Source organism: Euprymna scolopes, chromosome 19 (genome assembly GCF_053919585.1).
Source record: "Euprymna scolopes isolate OS-2025 chromosome 19, ASM5391958v1, whole genome shotgun sequence".
NCBI lineage: Eukaryota > Metazoa > Mollusca > Cephalopoda > Sepiida > Sepiolidae > Euprymna > Euprymna scolopes.
In genome coordinates, this window is record NC_136500.1 from 124,389,677 (window position 1) to 124,407,533 (window position 17,857).

General features: G+C 29.0%; 1 protein-coding gene across 2 annotated transcripts in view; it reads right to left on the reverse strand.

Annotated features, from left to right (window-relative positions):
- LOC145239959 (zonadhesin-like) overlaps positions 1–17,857 on the reverse strand; it is a 242,675-nt gene that overhangs the window by 64,857 nt on the left and 159,961 nt on the right. For both annotated transcript variants that reach the window (XM_080103543.1, XM_080103544.1), the window contains 2 exons: positions 15,566–15,813; positions 9,601–9,908 (listed from right to left, as the gene is read on the reverse strand). In XM_080103543.1, the coding sequence (XP_079959669.1) occupies positions 9,601–9,908; positions 15,566–15,813 (556 nt within the window). The remainder of the gene's footprint in view (positions 1–9,600; positions 9,909–15,565; positions 15,814–17,857) is intronic.

The following is a 17,857-nucleotide window of genomic DNA, read 5'->3' on the forward strand; positions in this document are numbered from 1 at the left end:
TACGATAATAGTCAATATAATAACTACACAAAACGAAATTACGATAATAGTCAATATAATAATTACAGAAAACGAAATTACAATAATAGTCAATATAATAACTACAGAAAAGGAAATTACGATAATAGTCAATATAATAACTACAGAAAACGAAATTACGATAATAGTCAATATAATAACTACAGAAAACGAAATTACGATAATAATCAATATAATAACTACAGAAAACGAAATTAAGATAATAGTCAATATAATAACTACAGAAAACGAAATTACGATAATAGTCAATATAATAACTACAGAAAACGAAATTACGATAATAATCAATATAATAACTACAGAAAAGGAAATTACGATAATAGTCAATATAATAACAGAAGAAAACGAAATTACGATAATAGTCAATATAATAACCACAGAAAACGAAATTACGATAATAATCAATATAATAACTACAGAAAAGGAAATTACGATAATAATCAATATAATAACTACAGTAAACGAAATTACGATAATAGTCAATATAAAAACTACAGAAAACGAAATTACGATAATAGTCAATATAATAACTACAGAAAACGAAATTACGATAATAATCAATATAATAACTACAGAAAACGAAATTACGATAATAGACAATATAATAACAAAAGAAAACGAAATTACGATAATAGTCAATATAATAACCACAGAAAACGAAATTACGATAATAATCAATATAATAACTACAGAAAAGGAAATTACGATAATTATCAATATAATAACTACAGAAAAGGAAATTACGATAATAGTCAATATAATAACTACAGAAAACGAAATTACGATAATAGTCAATATAATAACTACAGAAAACGAAATTACGATAATAATCAATATAATAACTACAGAAAAGGAAATTACGATAATAGTCAATATAATAACTACAGAAAACGGAATTACGATAATAGTAAATATAATAACTACAGAAAACGAAATTACGATAATAGTCAATATAATAACTACAGAAAACGAAATTACGATAATAGTCAATATAATAACTACAGAAAACGGAATTACGATAATAGTCAATATAATAACTACAGAAAACGAAATTACGATAATAGTCAATATAATAACTACAGAAAACGGAATTACGATAATAGTCAATATAATAACTACAGAAAACGAAATTACGATAATAGTCAATATAATTACTACAGAAAATGAAATTACGATAATAGTCAATATAATAACTACAGAAAACGAAATTACGATATTAGTCAATATAATAACTATAGAAAACGAAATTACGATAATAGTCAATATAATAATTACAGAAAACGAAATTACAATAATAGTCAATATAATAACTACAGAAAACGAAATTACGATAATAGTCAATATAATAACTACAGAAAACGAAATTACGATAATAATCAATATAATAACTACAGAAAACGAAATTACGATAATAGTCAATATAATAACTACAGAAAACGAAATTACGATAATAGTCAATATAATAACAGAAGAAAACGAAATTACGATAATAATCAATATAATAACTACAGAAAACGAAATTACGATAATAGTCAATATAATAACTACACAAAACGAAATTACGATAATAGTCAATATAATAACTACAGAAAACGAAATTACGATAATAGTCAATATAATAATTACAGAAAACGAAATTACGATAATAGTCAATATAATAACTACAGAAAACGAAATTACGATAATAGTCAATATAATAACTACAGAAAACGAAATTACGATAATAGTCAATATAATAATTACAGAAAACGAAATTACGATAATAGTCAATATAATGATTACAGAAAACGAAATTACGATAATAGTCAATATAATAACTACAGAAAACGAAATTACGATAATAGTCAATATAATAACTACACAAAACGAAATTACGATAATAGTCAATATAATAACTACAGAAAACGAAATTACGATAATAGTCAATATAATAACTACACAAAACGAAATTACGATAATAGTCAATATAATAACTACAGAAAACGAAATTACGATAATAGTCAATATAATAATTACAGAAAACGAAATTACGATAATAGTCAATATAATAACTACACAAAACGAAATTACGATAATAGTCAATATAATAACTACAGAAAACGAAATTACGATAATAGTCAATATAATAATTACAGAAAACGAAATTACAATAATAGTCAATATAATAACTACAGAAAACGAAATTACGATAATAGTCAATATAATAACTACAGAAAACGAAATTACGATAATAATCAATATAATAACTACAGAAAACGAAATTACGATAATAGTCAATATAATAACTACAGAAAACGAAATTACGATAATAATCAATATAATAACTACAGAAAACGAAATTACGATAATAATCAATATAATAACTACAGAAAACGAAATTACGATAATAGTCAATATAATAACTACAGAAAACGAAATTACGATAATAGTCAATATAATAACAGAAGAAAACGAAATTACGATAATAATCAATATAATAACTACAGAAAACGAAATTACGATAATAGTCAATATAATAACTACACAAAACGAAATTACGATAATAGTCAATATAATAATTACAGAAAACGAAATTACAATAATAGTCAATATAATAACTACAGAAAAGGAAATTACGATAATAGTCAATATAATAACTACAGAAAACGAAATTACGATAATAGTCAATATAATAACTACAGAAAACGAAATTACGATAATAATCAATATAATAACTACAGAAAACGAAATTACGATAATAGTCAATATAATAACTACAGAAAACGAAATTACGATAATAGTCAATATAATAACTACAGAAAACGAAATTACGATAATAATCAATATAATAACTACAGAAAAGGAAATTACGATAATAGTCAATATAATAACAGAAGAAAACGAAATTACGATAATAGTCAATATAATAACCACAGAAAACGAAATTACGATAATAATCAATATAATAACTACAGAAAAGGAAATTACGATAATAATCTATATATTAACTACAGTAAACGAAATTACGATAATAGTCAATATAAAAACTACAGAAAACGAAATTACGATAATAGTCAATATAATAACTACAGAAAACGAAATTACGATAATAATCAATATAATAACTACAGAAAAGGAAATTACGATAATAGTCAATATAATAACAAAAGAAAACGAAATTACGATAATAGTCAATATAATAACCACAGAAAACGAAATTACGATAATAATCAATATAATAACTACAGAAAAGGAAATTACGATAATTATCAATATAATAACTACAGAAAAGGAAATTACGATAATAGTCAATATAATAACTACAGAAAACGAAATTACGATAATAGTCAATATAATAACTACAGAAAACGAAATTACGATAATAATCAATATAATAACTACAGAAAAGGAAATTACGATAATAGTCAATATAATAATTACAGAAAACGGAATTACGATAATAGTCAATATAATAACTACAGAAAACGAAATTACGATAATAGTCAATATAATAACTACAGAAAACGAAATTACGATAATAGTCAATATAATAACTACAGAAAACGAAATTACGATAATAGTCAATATAATACCTACAGAAAACGAAATTACGATAATAGTCAATATAATAACTACAGAAAAGGAAATTACGATAATAATCAATATAATAACTACAGAAAAGGAAATTACGATAATAGTCAATATAATAACTACAGAAAACAAAATTACGATAATAGTCAATATAATAACTACAGAAAAGGAAATTACGATAATAGTCAATATAATAACTACAGAAAAAGAAATTACGATAATAGTCAATATAATAACTACAGAAAACGAAATTACGATAATAGTCAATATAAAAACTACAGAAAACGAAATTACGATAATAGTCAATGTAATAACTACAGAAAACGAAATTACGATAATAGTCAATATAATAACTACAGAAAACGAAATTACGATAATAGTCAATATAATAACTACAGAAAACGAAATTACGATAATAATCAATATAATAACAACAGAAAACGAAATTACAATAATAGTCAATATAATAACTACAGAAAACGAAATTACAATAATAATCAATATAATAACTACAGAAAACGGAATTACGATAATAGTCAATATAATAACTACAGAAAACGAAATTACGATAATAGTCAATATAATAACTACAGAAAACGAAATTACGATATTAGTCAATATAATTACTATAGAAAACGAAATTACGATAATAATCAATATAATAACTACAGAAAACGAAATTACAATAATAATCAATATAATAACTACAGAAAACGGAATTACGATAATAGTCAATATAATAACTACAGAAAACGGAATTACGATAATAGTCAATATAATAACTACAGAAAACGGAATTACGATAATAGTCAATATAATAACTACAGAAAACGAAATTACGATATTAGTCAATATAATAACTATAGAAAACGAAATTACGATAATAATCAATATAATAACTACAGAAAACGAAATTACAATAATAGTCAATATAATAACTACAGAAAAGGAAATTACGATAATAGTCAATATAATAACTACAGAAAACGAAATTACGATAATAGTCAATATAATAACTACAGAAAAGGAAATTACGATAATAGTCAATATAATAACTACAGAAAACGAAATTACAATAATAATCAATATAATAACTACAGAAAACGAAATTACGATAATAATCAATATAATAACTACAGAAAACGAAATTACGATAATAGTCAATATAATAACTACAGAAAACGAAATTCCGATAATAGTCAATATAACTACAGAAAACGAAAGTACAATAATAATCAATATAATAACTACAGAAAACGAAATAACGATAATAGTCAATATAATAACTACAGAAAACGAAATTACAATAATAATCAATATAATAACTACAGAAAACGAAATTACGATAATAATCAATATAATAACTACAGAAAACGAAATTACAATAATAATCAATATAATAACTACAGAAAACGAAATTACAATAATAATCAATATAATAACTACAGAAAACGAAATTACGATAATAGTCAATATAATAACTACAGAAAACGAAATTACGATAATAGTCAATATAATAACTACAGAAAACAAAATTACGATAATAGTCAATATAATAACTACAGAAAAGGAAATTACGATAATAGTCAATATAATAATTACAGAAAACGAAATTACGATAATAGTCAATATAATAACTACAGAAAACGAAATTACGATAATAGTCAATATAATAATTACAGAAAACGAAATTACAATAATAGTCAATATAATAACTACAGAAAAGGAAATTACGATAATAGTCAATATAATAACTACAGAAAAGGAAATTACGATAATAGTCAATATAATAACTACAGAAAAGGAAATTACGATAATACTCAATATAATAACTACAGAAAACGAAATTACGATAATAGTCAATATAATAACTACAGAAAACGAAATTACGATAATAGTCAATATAATAATTACAGAAAACGAAATTACAATAATAGTCAATATAATAACTACAGAAAACGAAATTACGATAATAGTCAATATAATAACTACAGAAAACGAAATTACGATAATAGTCAATATAATAACTACTGAAAACGAAATTACGATAATAATCAATATAATAACTACAGAAAACGAACTTACGATAATAGTCAATATAATAACTACACAAAACGAAATTACGATAATAGTCAATATAATAATTACAGAAAACGAAATTACAATAATAGTCAATATAATAACTACAGAAAACGAAATTACGATAATAGTCAATATAATAACTACAGAAAACGAAATTACGATAATAGTCAATATAATAACTACAGAAAACGAAATTACGATAATAATCAATATAATAACTACAGAAAACGAAATTACGATAATAGTCAATATAATAACTACAGAAAACGAAATTACAATAATAGTCAATATAATAACTACAGAAAACGAAATTACGAGTATAATCTATATAATAACTACAGAAAACGAAATTACGATAATAGTCAATATAATAACAGAAGAAAACGAAATTACGATAATAGTCAATATAATAACCACAGAAAACGAAATTACGATAATAATCAATATAATAACTACAGTAAACGAAATTACGATAATAGTCAATATAAAAACTACAGAAAACGAAATTACGATAATAGTCAATATAATAACTACAGAAAACGAAATTACAATAATAGTCGATATAATAACTACAGAAAACGAAATTACAATAATAATCAATATAATAACTACAGAAAACGAAATTACAATAATAATCAATATAATAACTACAGAAAACGAAATTACAATAATAGTCAATATAATAACTACAGAAAACGGAATTACGATAATAGTCAATATAATAACTACAGAAAATTAAATTACAATAATAGTCAATATAATAACTACAGAAAACGGAATTACGATAATAGTCAATATAATAATCAGAGGAATTATAAAAAGACAGTATCAGGTAATAATTGCAGAAGATGTGATGAAAAACATTTGGAAAAGGATTGTCCTTACAAAAATATCAGGTGTTACAATTGCGATAAAGTTGGTCATAAGAGTGTTTACTGCAGAACAAAAATAGAGTACACCAAATGAGAACAAACGACAAAGGGAAAAATAATTTACGAAAATATGTATCAGTAAATATTTTCGACGAACAAGTAATATTTCAGCTTGACTCTGGATCGGATTTGCCCTTAATAAACGCCAACACTTGGAAAAAGCTGGGTAAACTGACTCTTCAAAAGTCAAGTAAAGGTGGCCGAACAGTAACAGGAGACGAAATAAAACTCGAAGGAGAGGTCATCCTGCCCATTAATTTAAATTGCACGATGAAGAAATTGAAAATCTTCGTAATTAAAGAAAGCAAGAAATTACTGGGAATTGACTGGATTGAAAAATTCAATCTTTGGGATTAAGAAATAAACGCTTTTTGTAGAAAAATAACCAGTTGCACCTCAACATCTGAAAATATTAAAAACGATCGAAAAAAGAAATTCCCATAAATATTTCCTACTAGACTGGGAAGATGCAATAAAATTAAGGCTTCGTTCGAGCTAAAAAAGGATGCAACACCGGTGTTTAAGAAAATACGGAACGTACCGTTCGCCGGTTAAGACAAAATAAATAGCGAGCTAGATAGACTTGAATAAACAGGCAGCTTATCGAAACTAGCGTCTGGGAAGCCCCTACGGTGTACGTAAAAAAAAGTCGGAACAAATTCAGGACACTACTTCCGGCAGAAAAGGCTTACTCTCAAATAGAAAAAGGATGTTAAGCATTATTTTCGCGGTGACGAAATTTCACCGTTACCTGTACGGGAGACATTTTATACTGGAAACAGATCACAAGCCCCTAGTAACAATCTTCGACTCAAAAAAGGGCTTGCCAGTATATATGACAAATCGCCTTCTCCGTTGGGGTACGATCTTGCTAAATTATTACTTTCAAATAAAACATCTGGATTCGAAAAAAAGTAGGTCATTCGGATGGCCTGTCAAGGCTTATACCGAAAATGGAAGAAACCATTGAAGAGTCAGTAATTGCAGCTATACGTTCCAATCATGAGGAAAAAAACATGGTGGCGAATATAATAAAAGAATTACCAGTCACGTTAACCGATATAAAAAGGGAGGCTGAAAATGACGATGTCATCAGACATAAAGAAAAAATAAGGGAAAATGATGAAAAAACGCAAAGCATATTTTCCGTATGCAATGATGTTTCATTATATAGTGAAAGAGTTGTTATCCCGAAAACCTTGCAGAAAAAGATCTAACGTGATTTTCACACAGGACACTCAGATATAAATAGGATGAAAGCACTTATGCGGAGTTACGTTTACTGGCGTAACATGGATGTGGATATTGCACTAACAGTAAACAAGTGTAAAGGTTGTGCGTTAGCCGCTAAGGCACCACCGATAGTTCATAAACCTTGGAAAAAAACTGACAATCCATGGTCACGCATTCATATAGACTTTGCTGAACCGACCTAAGGACAATACTACCTAATAGTAGTAGATAGTTTTTCCAGATGGCCTGAAGTAAAGCGTTTCAAGAACTCGACGACAAATAACACAATAAGTTTTCTGCATGAAATATTTGCACGGTTTGGTGTGCCAGACATTATAGTCACAGATAACGGAACACAATTCACATCAAGTGATTTCAAGGATTTTGTGACACTTTTCAGGTAAAACATATAACTATACCACCGTTCCACCCTAGATCAAATGGATTAGCGGAAAGGTTCGTAGACACGATAAAATGTGCACTTAGAAAATTAATAGGGACCCCGACGGATAAAGCATTACAGCAATTCCTGCAAATATACAGGATAACTAAGAACCCAAATACACCGTCGAAATTATCGCCAGCAGAATTAATGTTTGCTAGAAGATAAACGGATCGGCGACTTGGTCTACATGATAAAAGGTCCAAAAGGGATACACAAAAGACATCAAAATCAATTGAGAAAACGTCATATAAAAGACAACAAACATGACAAACCTGATGAAAAGGAAGATCCAATTGATATACGATACGAAGTGTTTGATATCCAACCACCACAAACCATGCCCGAACCGAGAAGATCGGGAAGGAAAAGAAAGTTTACAGAACCAATTATAATGAACCACAAGAGGAAAAGATATTGAAATTGACACGACTTCAAATCTTGGGAGGGGGTGTTGTGGAGACGCCCACTAATTAACATAGGGGTGAGTGAGATATATAAAGGTATCAATCACCAATACCGGGAGAGTTCGGCAACGACCGCCAAATAGGCAAGACGCCTATGCTGCCTCCAGTAAGACATGCAACATGCCACCTGCCGGAATATCTCCAACTGAAGTATATCTGAAGACATGTAAAGATGTATATAACTTTTCTTCCTAATATATTATTGTATACCTTTACTTTCGTGTTCTTGTTAATTATTTGTGCAGAAACAACAGTTTCTTAAATTTTCCATAAGCTTTTAGAATTGCACCTAATGAACTTATGATAATTGATGTATAGCCATATCTTAATGCAAACTAATAGACAGTTGAAATAAGTATAGAGACGTATGGTCTAGCCAGGATCTGGAGGACTGTTTTGCCTGTCTTTGGATATACCGACGAAATGCATAGTTCTATTGCATAATGTGTATAGTTATGATAGTGTATAACTCAGATAAATGAATAAAGTATTATGTAAATCTATAAGTAAAAAAAATTAAATAACTTTTAATAAATATTAAATAATCGAACATGTAAACTAAAAAAACCAATACATCTCTTATGTAAAGTGTACAGTTATTATAATGTGTAAATTATATAAAAATGAACTTTTACTGTTCGTGTAATTGATTTATCACAGACACAAAATGAATAAATCAAACGTAGAAAGAATTAATACATGTATAATTATGGTAATATATTAATAAAATAACTGCTAAGCATCGTGCTGCTAATGTACACTAATACCAAATAAATATGTCTATTATATAAAAGTTTACATGCAGAAAACCAAAGAATAAATACAAAATAATTACTTTGTTTCTGGTTTATCGCTGTCATCGACGACTTGGTAACTTGTTCCAATCAAAGAGAATTTGTTTTTTGACGAACTGACATCAACTCCAGATTTGGTTTTATAATCATCTTTCTTCAGATTACAATCTCCACAGATTCCAGTCAATTGTCCCATATATTTGCTTGGTACTGTCACAATCACCCTGTGCTCGCCATCAAACTCGATTTTTAAACCAAAGTCGGTCCAAATAATAAGCCAACCAAGGGAGAATATAGCATTAACTTCCAGGTAGTTCGTCAGAGGAAGAATCATTAAATAACCATTGACCTAAATCACAGTAAAAATAAGATTTTATGATGTGCGATATTATTATTATTTGGATTCTCCTGAATACTGTTTTCACCCTGAGTTTTATTCTCACAACTTTTCGATTAATGTAATCTCCGCCGTTTTTCAGGTATCTCCGTAATGACAAATAGCATAGTTGATAAAGTACTTGGTAAATTACTCTTTTAGAGCTTGAAGGTCCAATCTTCAGTGTGCAATTATGAATTACTTTTTTTACGCAGAAATCAGCACTTATCAAGGCCCGGAGGCCACTTGAAGGATAAGGGTTAATGGGTATACATTAGTTAATATGATTATAGCGTAGTAAACATAAGTAGTGGGAATTTTGTACATTGGATTATTTAGGACCGGTTCATCAAGAACTTGTTTACATTGGACTTGAAGACAATCAGATTGTAGTCAGCTGGAAAGCAGGCAATCGGAAGAGAGTTCCACAGGCATGCAGTTCTAAAAAGGAAGCTTTGTTCATGGAATCTGCATTTAGGTTTAGGCACAGGTAAAGAGTGTGGGAAATTATTGATAGTGGTTTTAGCTAGACGAGTGTTTTTCATGAAAGTTGTGTGAAGGGAACCATAGATTGAAACTCAGCTGGGCACTTGCCATGAAAATAACGATAAAGCAGAGACAGGCTCGCAACATCTCTTCTGTGGGAAAGAGGTTGCAGGGAAGGGAAAAGGGTATCCCCCACATAGCTACGGTTTATTTTGAACTTTGTCAAGGAAGGATAAGTTAGTTCTAGCAGCTCCTTCCCAGATGTGGCAACAGTACTCCATCGTTGGCCGAACCTGGCTTTTATATAGGTAAAGAATTGCATCAAGAGTGAGATATCTACTGGAGCGGTAGAAGGATCCATTTTTCCAGCGACCTTGGCAATGGATTTGATATACGCATTCCATTTCAGGTCAGGAGTAAAGGTCAAGCCGAGAAGCTTGTCAAAACATGAAGCCTCTCCAAGACGAGAGCCATTCATTTCAACCGATACCAGATTGGCACCAGAGCGTAGATGGTGTAGAGATAGAAGCTTAGTTTTAGATGCATTAAAAGTAACCAGCCACCTCTTTCCCCATTGTACCACATGCTCGAGATCCTAGGTTAGAGAATCAGAGAGAATTGATCGTTTACTGTTTTTGATGTGCTACCATAGATTGTAGTATCGTCAGCATAAATGTCTACTTAGAACTGCTACCCAGTTATGGATGGTGAAACGAGAGTATGCTACCCCGATGGATTAAATTCCGCGCAGATTCCAAAAGTTTGACCGAAAGATTAATTTGACAGAAAGATTTCTGAACTCGACAAGCTATACTTGAAGCAGATTGGCGGTTACAGCGGCCGAAATGTTGCGGAAAATAGCACTCAAGGTGAGAACAGTAGTTCCAAAAACACAAATAATTTTATCAGTGAGCAATATCCTCTGATGATTTGTGTTGTGACTCCAAGTGAGTGAATAATAATAAGCTACCTATTTTTAAGTAAACATTTTAGAAAAAATAAATTTATTGTAATAATTTCAGTTAAGGGTTTGTCAGCAGCTGTAAGAAAACAATCAATTTTCATATTTGCAATAATTCCACATTAAAATTTTATATATATATATATTATAAATTACTAACTAGCTCTACCTACGTATTGAGCACTTTTGAAGTAAATACTTAAAGCTTACGCATAAATCTATACTTTCGTATATTAATTTTATGTGAGTAAATTAAGTAGTTATATATATATACAAGAATAAAAAAGCATTGGAAATGCAAAAGGATATAGGGATGGTATGCCAAAAAGTATACAAACAAGATAGCTATGAATGGCTAGGCACATGGAAATAGAATTGCATCCAAAGTATAGCCCTATAGCTTTTCTCCAATCTTCATTCCGTGCCATCATTACGGTTGTAAAAAGCTATAGGGCTATACTTTGGATGCAATTCTATTTCCATGTGCCTAGCCATTCATAGCTATCTTGTTTGTATACTTTTTGGCATACCATCCCTATATCCTTTTGCATTTCCAATGCTTTTTTATTCTTGTTAATTAGTATTTTTACTTACAGTCTTATTTTTAAACTTACATTCATGATAGTATTGTCTTTTTTAGGAGGCGGCTCATTGCCACCTCCATTAGTAGCAGGTCGCTTCCTGCTGGGTTTTAGGTCTTTGGGTTTTGGGCCTTAGGAGTTGCCTCGTGGTCTTCCATCGGTTCTATATTACATAGAGAGTGCTACCGCCTCTCTAATAAAACAGTTAGAGGATTATAAAGTTCTAAAATGTTCATACCTTCACTATTAAATTTTTCTTGGTTCATTCTTTGGCGTTTTGGCAAAGATTTGGCAGTTTTTGATATTTATATTTATAATGGTTTGTGCATGAGGCAGCTTTTTTCCCTTGGGATCCCTGTTATACCGTGCTTTTGAGTCAGCACGTGAGGCAGCCTTCTTTTTTTCTGGTTCTTTGTTATAAAGAGCACGTGAGGCATCTTTTTTCTCCTCAGAATCCCTGTTATACCGTGCTTTTGAGTCAGCACGTGAGGCAGCCTTCTTTTTTTCTGGTTCTTTGTTATAAAGAGCACGTGAGGCAGTTTTTTCCCCTCGAGATCCCTGTTATACCGTGCTTTTGAGTCAGCACGTGAGGCAGCCTTCTTTGCCTCAGGATTTGCATGATACTTAATTTTTATTATTTCAGCATTTTTCTGATAGTATTCTTTTTGCTCAGATAATACCTTGACTTTGTTTTTTTCATAGTCTATATTTCTCTGAGCTTTTTTACTACGTGCTGACTTTGGCATTTTTTATTAAATGTAAACATATAACACTTATGTGTATCTTACTATAATATCACTTATCTTATAGCAAGACATCTGTCAAGAGCGACAGACGTCAGTGTTAGCCGTGATCGTCTAGAGGTTAGGCCCCACGTTGTGGCCGTGCTAACCTAGGTTCGAATCCTGGTCACAGCATTGACATTTTGTACATATTTTACAGTCCAAAATCTGAAGAATTATTTGTTTTTATAACATTGTTTTTTGACGTCGTACTTGCTGATAGGTTACTCTTATAACAATTTTGATCAACTGAGATAAAGATTTCGTGGTTTCATTAATGACTTTAAAGAAAAAACCTTAACGTTCACCTCAAATATTCAGCGTCCAAGAAATATAGGCCACTGGCAAACTGGAACGTATGTGAGCATCCGGTGTACTATTTGGAGCTGTCCCTTTTGAGAGAAGTTCTGTGTTCGAAGTGGTCTGTCTACATTGGGTATATAGTGTTTAAAACTTGTTATTACAAATAATCTTATTAAATTATGGAGTTAGCTAAAAAGCGATGGGTCACTGCATTTCTCCGTGTAAAGAGCAGTCGATTGATGCTTGAACTGTTGTCAGAGATCGTTCGTACACCGAGATACATCGTCTCAAAAGAAAGAAGAAAGAAGAAGAAAGAAGAACAATTGGCCATTTTTGTACCCCTTTTTTTGCTCTCTTTTGACATTTTAACCGACGTTCTGACACTCGCTGGATTCGTAAGACGCTTCTCTGTAAGAATATGTGCTTTTTGAAACTTATAAGTTGATTTTAGTTGAGATTTGGATAGTTTTGTTTTGTAGGCGTATATAGGCGTGTACGGGCCATCCCTATATAGAGAGTGCTACCGCCTCTCTGATATATATATATATATATATATATATATATATATATATATATATATATATATATATATATATATATATATATATACCTAATCATAAAATACGCTTACATTTGTTATTTAATTCATGCAGATTTCATATTTATTACAAACTAGCGGGTGTACTCAGCGTTGCCTGGGTGTTTGGAGGTGTAAAAGAAAAAAGTTTTGGTAGGTAGGTAAGCTCGAACCCAAACCCTTGGGGTTAATAGGCTGATGACTTACTGCCACGCTACGCTGGCAGATACCTGATATGTATCAAATTAAACGATTAGAAAGTCAAACAATTAAAAAGTGATGTGACAGGTGGGTCAATTAAATGAGGTCAACCATCACGATAAAGGGAATGAAACACACTTAACTTTGGCTGCAGTTTCTGCGTATGTTTGGGAAAACCAGTTCCCCTTTTAAAGAGGGGGTCGTAATGAATAGCAATTGTCTAATATGACGAATTTTGGCCGCATTGATAAAATTTTGTTGCTTTCTGGACGTCCCGAGCACGAGTGCCAGGGAGGCTAATTTTGCCACGGTTCAGTTTCGCTTATAAACGCGCGGAGAATAAAAAATATCGCGAAAATAGCGTGTAAAAGTAGCCTAAATAAAAGATACACATCGCCCGCTTTCGTAATTCGTACATTTAGGTAGGATTTAAAAAATTATAAGAATGAGTGACCAACCCGAGAAGCAGATGGAAAAAAGCCTTTGGCAGACATACAGAAAAAATGCACACACACACACACATATATATATATATATATATATATATATATATATATATATATATATATATATAAGATCCGATTCTATATTGATTTTTATATTTTAACCAATATATAGTATAATTTCCAAGGTTAAAAATAATAAAATATATGACTCTGGTGCCATCAGCTAGAATCGAAACCAAACCATTTAGATCTCCGTCCAAAGTCGTTACCGTTAGACCTCTCGATAGATGGATCGTAAAGGTTTAACGATTACACAACTTCAAGCTATGAATATGTATTTGCGCAAATGATAAGTTTAGTCGAGTTACTCCTTTCAAGGTTAACTTTTTTCAATTTTGACCCTAAAAACCAAATCGAAATTGTTCCGTAGATTCAAATCCCCTATATATCAAATTTCAAGTCTGTAGACCAAAAATTCAGAGAAGAATTTGATAGAGACTGTTACGCATACACATAAACAAGGTCACGTATATATATATATATATATATATATATATATATTTAATTTTAATTCGACCGTGTTTGGATTTTACCATTCTTGGAATTTTTACCCGTCACCGGACTATCCATTCATGTAAAATCTTTTTATCATTTTTCTTTTACCTCCTATTCCCCTTACCTCACCCTTTTTTAACCAAGTAAGATCTGTGACTTACTTGTGGTTTCATTAAATACTTGCAAAATCCGATCCCGCATTTTGCTAATTCCTGCCCTCTGATGAGAAGGAGAGTATTTCTTCGAAACTCCGCGGATTAAGGACTATCCACTTATCTCGTGCTTCCTTTTTAAAATTAAATATGTTTTTAACTCTTTTTCAAGATTTTTTTTAACATGGTTTATTAATCATTTGTTTCATATATATATATATATATATATATATATATATATATATATTCAGATTTGAGATGTTCAAAAGTCGGGACTAATGAAAACAACAAGGGTGTTCGATAGTGCTCAATAAAAAGAGCAAAATGCTTTTTTTTAATTTAATTAAACAATTGCATATGGTCGCTACAAATAGCCATCTGTTTCAGCCAATGAGACTTCCTCAGGCGATCCGGAACCCCTCGACGCCATAAAGAAAAATCATTACTTGTTGAGCCGTCTTCAAATAAAAATACAAATGAACAGATACAAATTCTGATGAGTTTCAGCATCATTTTTAAAAAAAAGTAAAGTAAATCGACTCCATATCAACGTCGAATAGTTAAAGCTAGTAAAACAATGACTTACCTTAAGTTTACTGCCTGGTAACATTCTGAATGTGTTACCGTTTATTTTAAGGTCAACAAATCGGGTGTAAGAGACACGTGTGTTTCCACGATGTTCATTTTTAACTTCGATAGAAAAGTTGGATAAGTTGCTCACAGATTTCGTTGCGGCCAGGGTGTATTTGCATTTACCCATGAAATTAATCAGTTGTCCATCAAAGGTGATGTAATGTGGGTCGCCAAAAGCACGGCATACACAATTGTCCCTTGCTAAAACAAAAATATTCATTTTTAACATCTGTTACGTACAAATGTAAATACAAAGAAGAAAATAAAGCACGAAAAGATATTTAATTTATACATATTTGCAATTTACATCTGATAATATTGTTTTCATTTACACTAATATAACAATAACTTACAAGGTGAATAAAGAAATTATATAAATTTTCTCAGAAAAAACACACATATACATATATACAAATACATACACATATATACAAATAAATTTACATATATACACAAACAGATGCATATATACAAATACATACACATATATACAAATACATACACATATATGCAAATACATATACATATATACAAATACAGATACATATATAAAAACACACATACACCTATATACAAAGACATCCACATGTATACAAATATACAAAGACATCCACATGTATACAAATACATACGCATACATACAAAGGCATACACATATATATATATAAATATATATGCATATATACAAATTCCTACACATATATACAAATACATATACATATATAAATACATATACATATATACAAATACACACACATATATACAAATACATACACATTTATACAAATACATACACACATATATATATATAAATTCACATACGTATATACAAATACATACACAGATATATAAATGTATATACATATATACAAATACATACACATATATACAAATACATATACATATATACAAACACACATACACATATATACAAATACATACACATATATAAAAATACATACACATATATACAAATACAGACACATATATACAAATACATATACATATATACAATTACATGCACATATATACAAATACATATACACATATATACAAACATACATACATATGTACAGATACATACACATATATAAAAATGCATATACATATATATAAATACATACACATATATACAAATACATACACATATATACAAATACATATACATATATACAAATACATTCACATATATACAAATACATGCCCATATATACAAATACATTCACATATATACAAATACATACACATATATACAAATACATTCACATATATACAAATACATACACATATATACAAATACACACACATATATACAAATACATATACATATATACAAAGACATTCACATATATACAAATACATATACATATATACAAATACATATACATATATACAAACACACATACACATATATACAAATACATTCACATGTATACAAATACATTCACATGTATACAAATACATTCACATATATACAAATACATATACATATATACAAACACACATATACATACATACAAACACACATACACATATATACAAATACATATGCATATATACAAATACATAGACATATATACAAACACATAGACATATATACAAATACACACACATATATACAAATACATATACATATATACAAATACATACACATATATACAAATACATACATATATATACAAATACATACACATATATACAAATGCATGCACATATATGCAAATACATATACATATATACAAACACACATACACATATATACAAATACATATACATATATACAAATACACATACACATATATACAAATACATACACATATATAAAATACATACACATATATACAAATAGAGAAACATAGATACAAATGCCCATACATATATACAAATACATACACATATATACAAATACATACACATATATACAAATACAGACACATATATACAAATGCACATACATATATAAAAATACATTCACATATATACGAATACATACACATATATACAAACACACATACACATATATACAAATACATGCACATATATACAAACACACATACAAATATATACAAATACATAGACATATATACAAATACATACACATATATACAAATACATACACATATATACAAATACATACACATATATACAGATACATACACATATATACAAATACATACACATATATACAAATACATACACATATATACAGATATATACACATATATACAAATACATATACAAATAC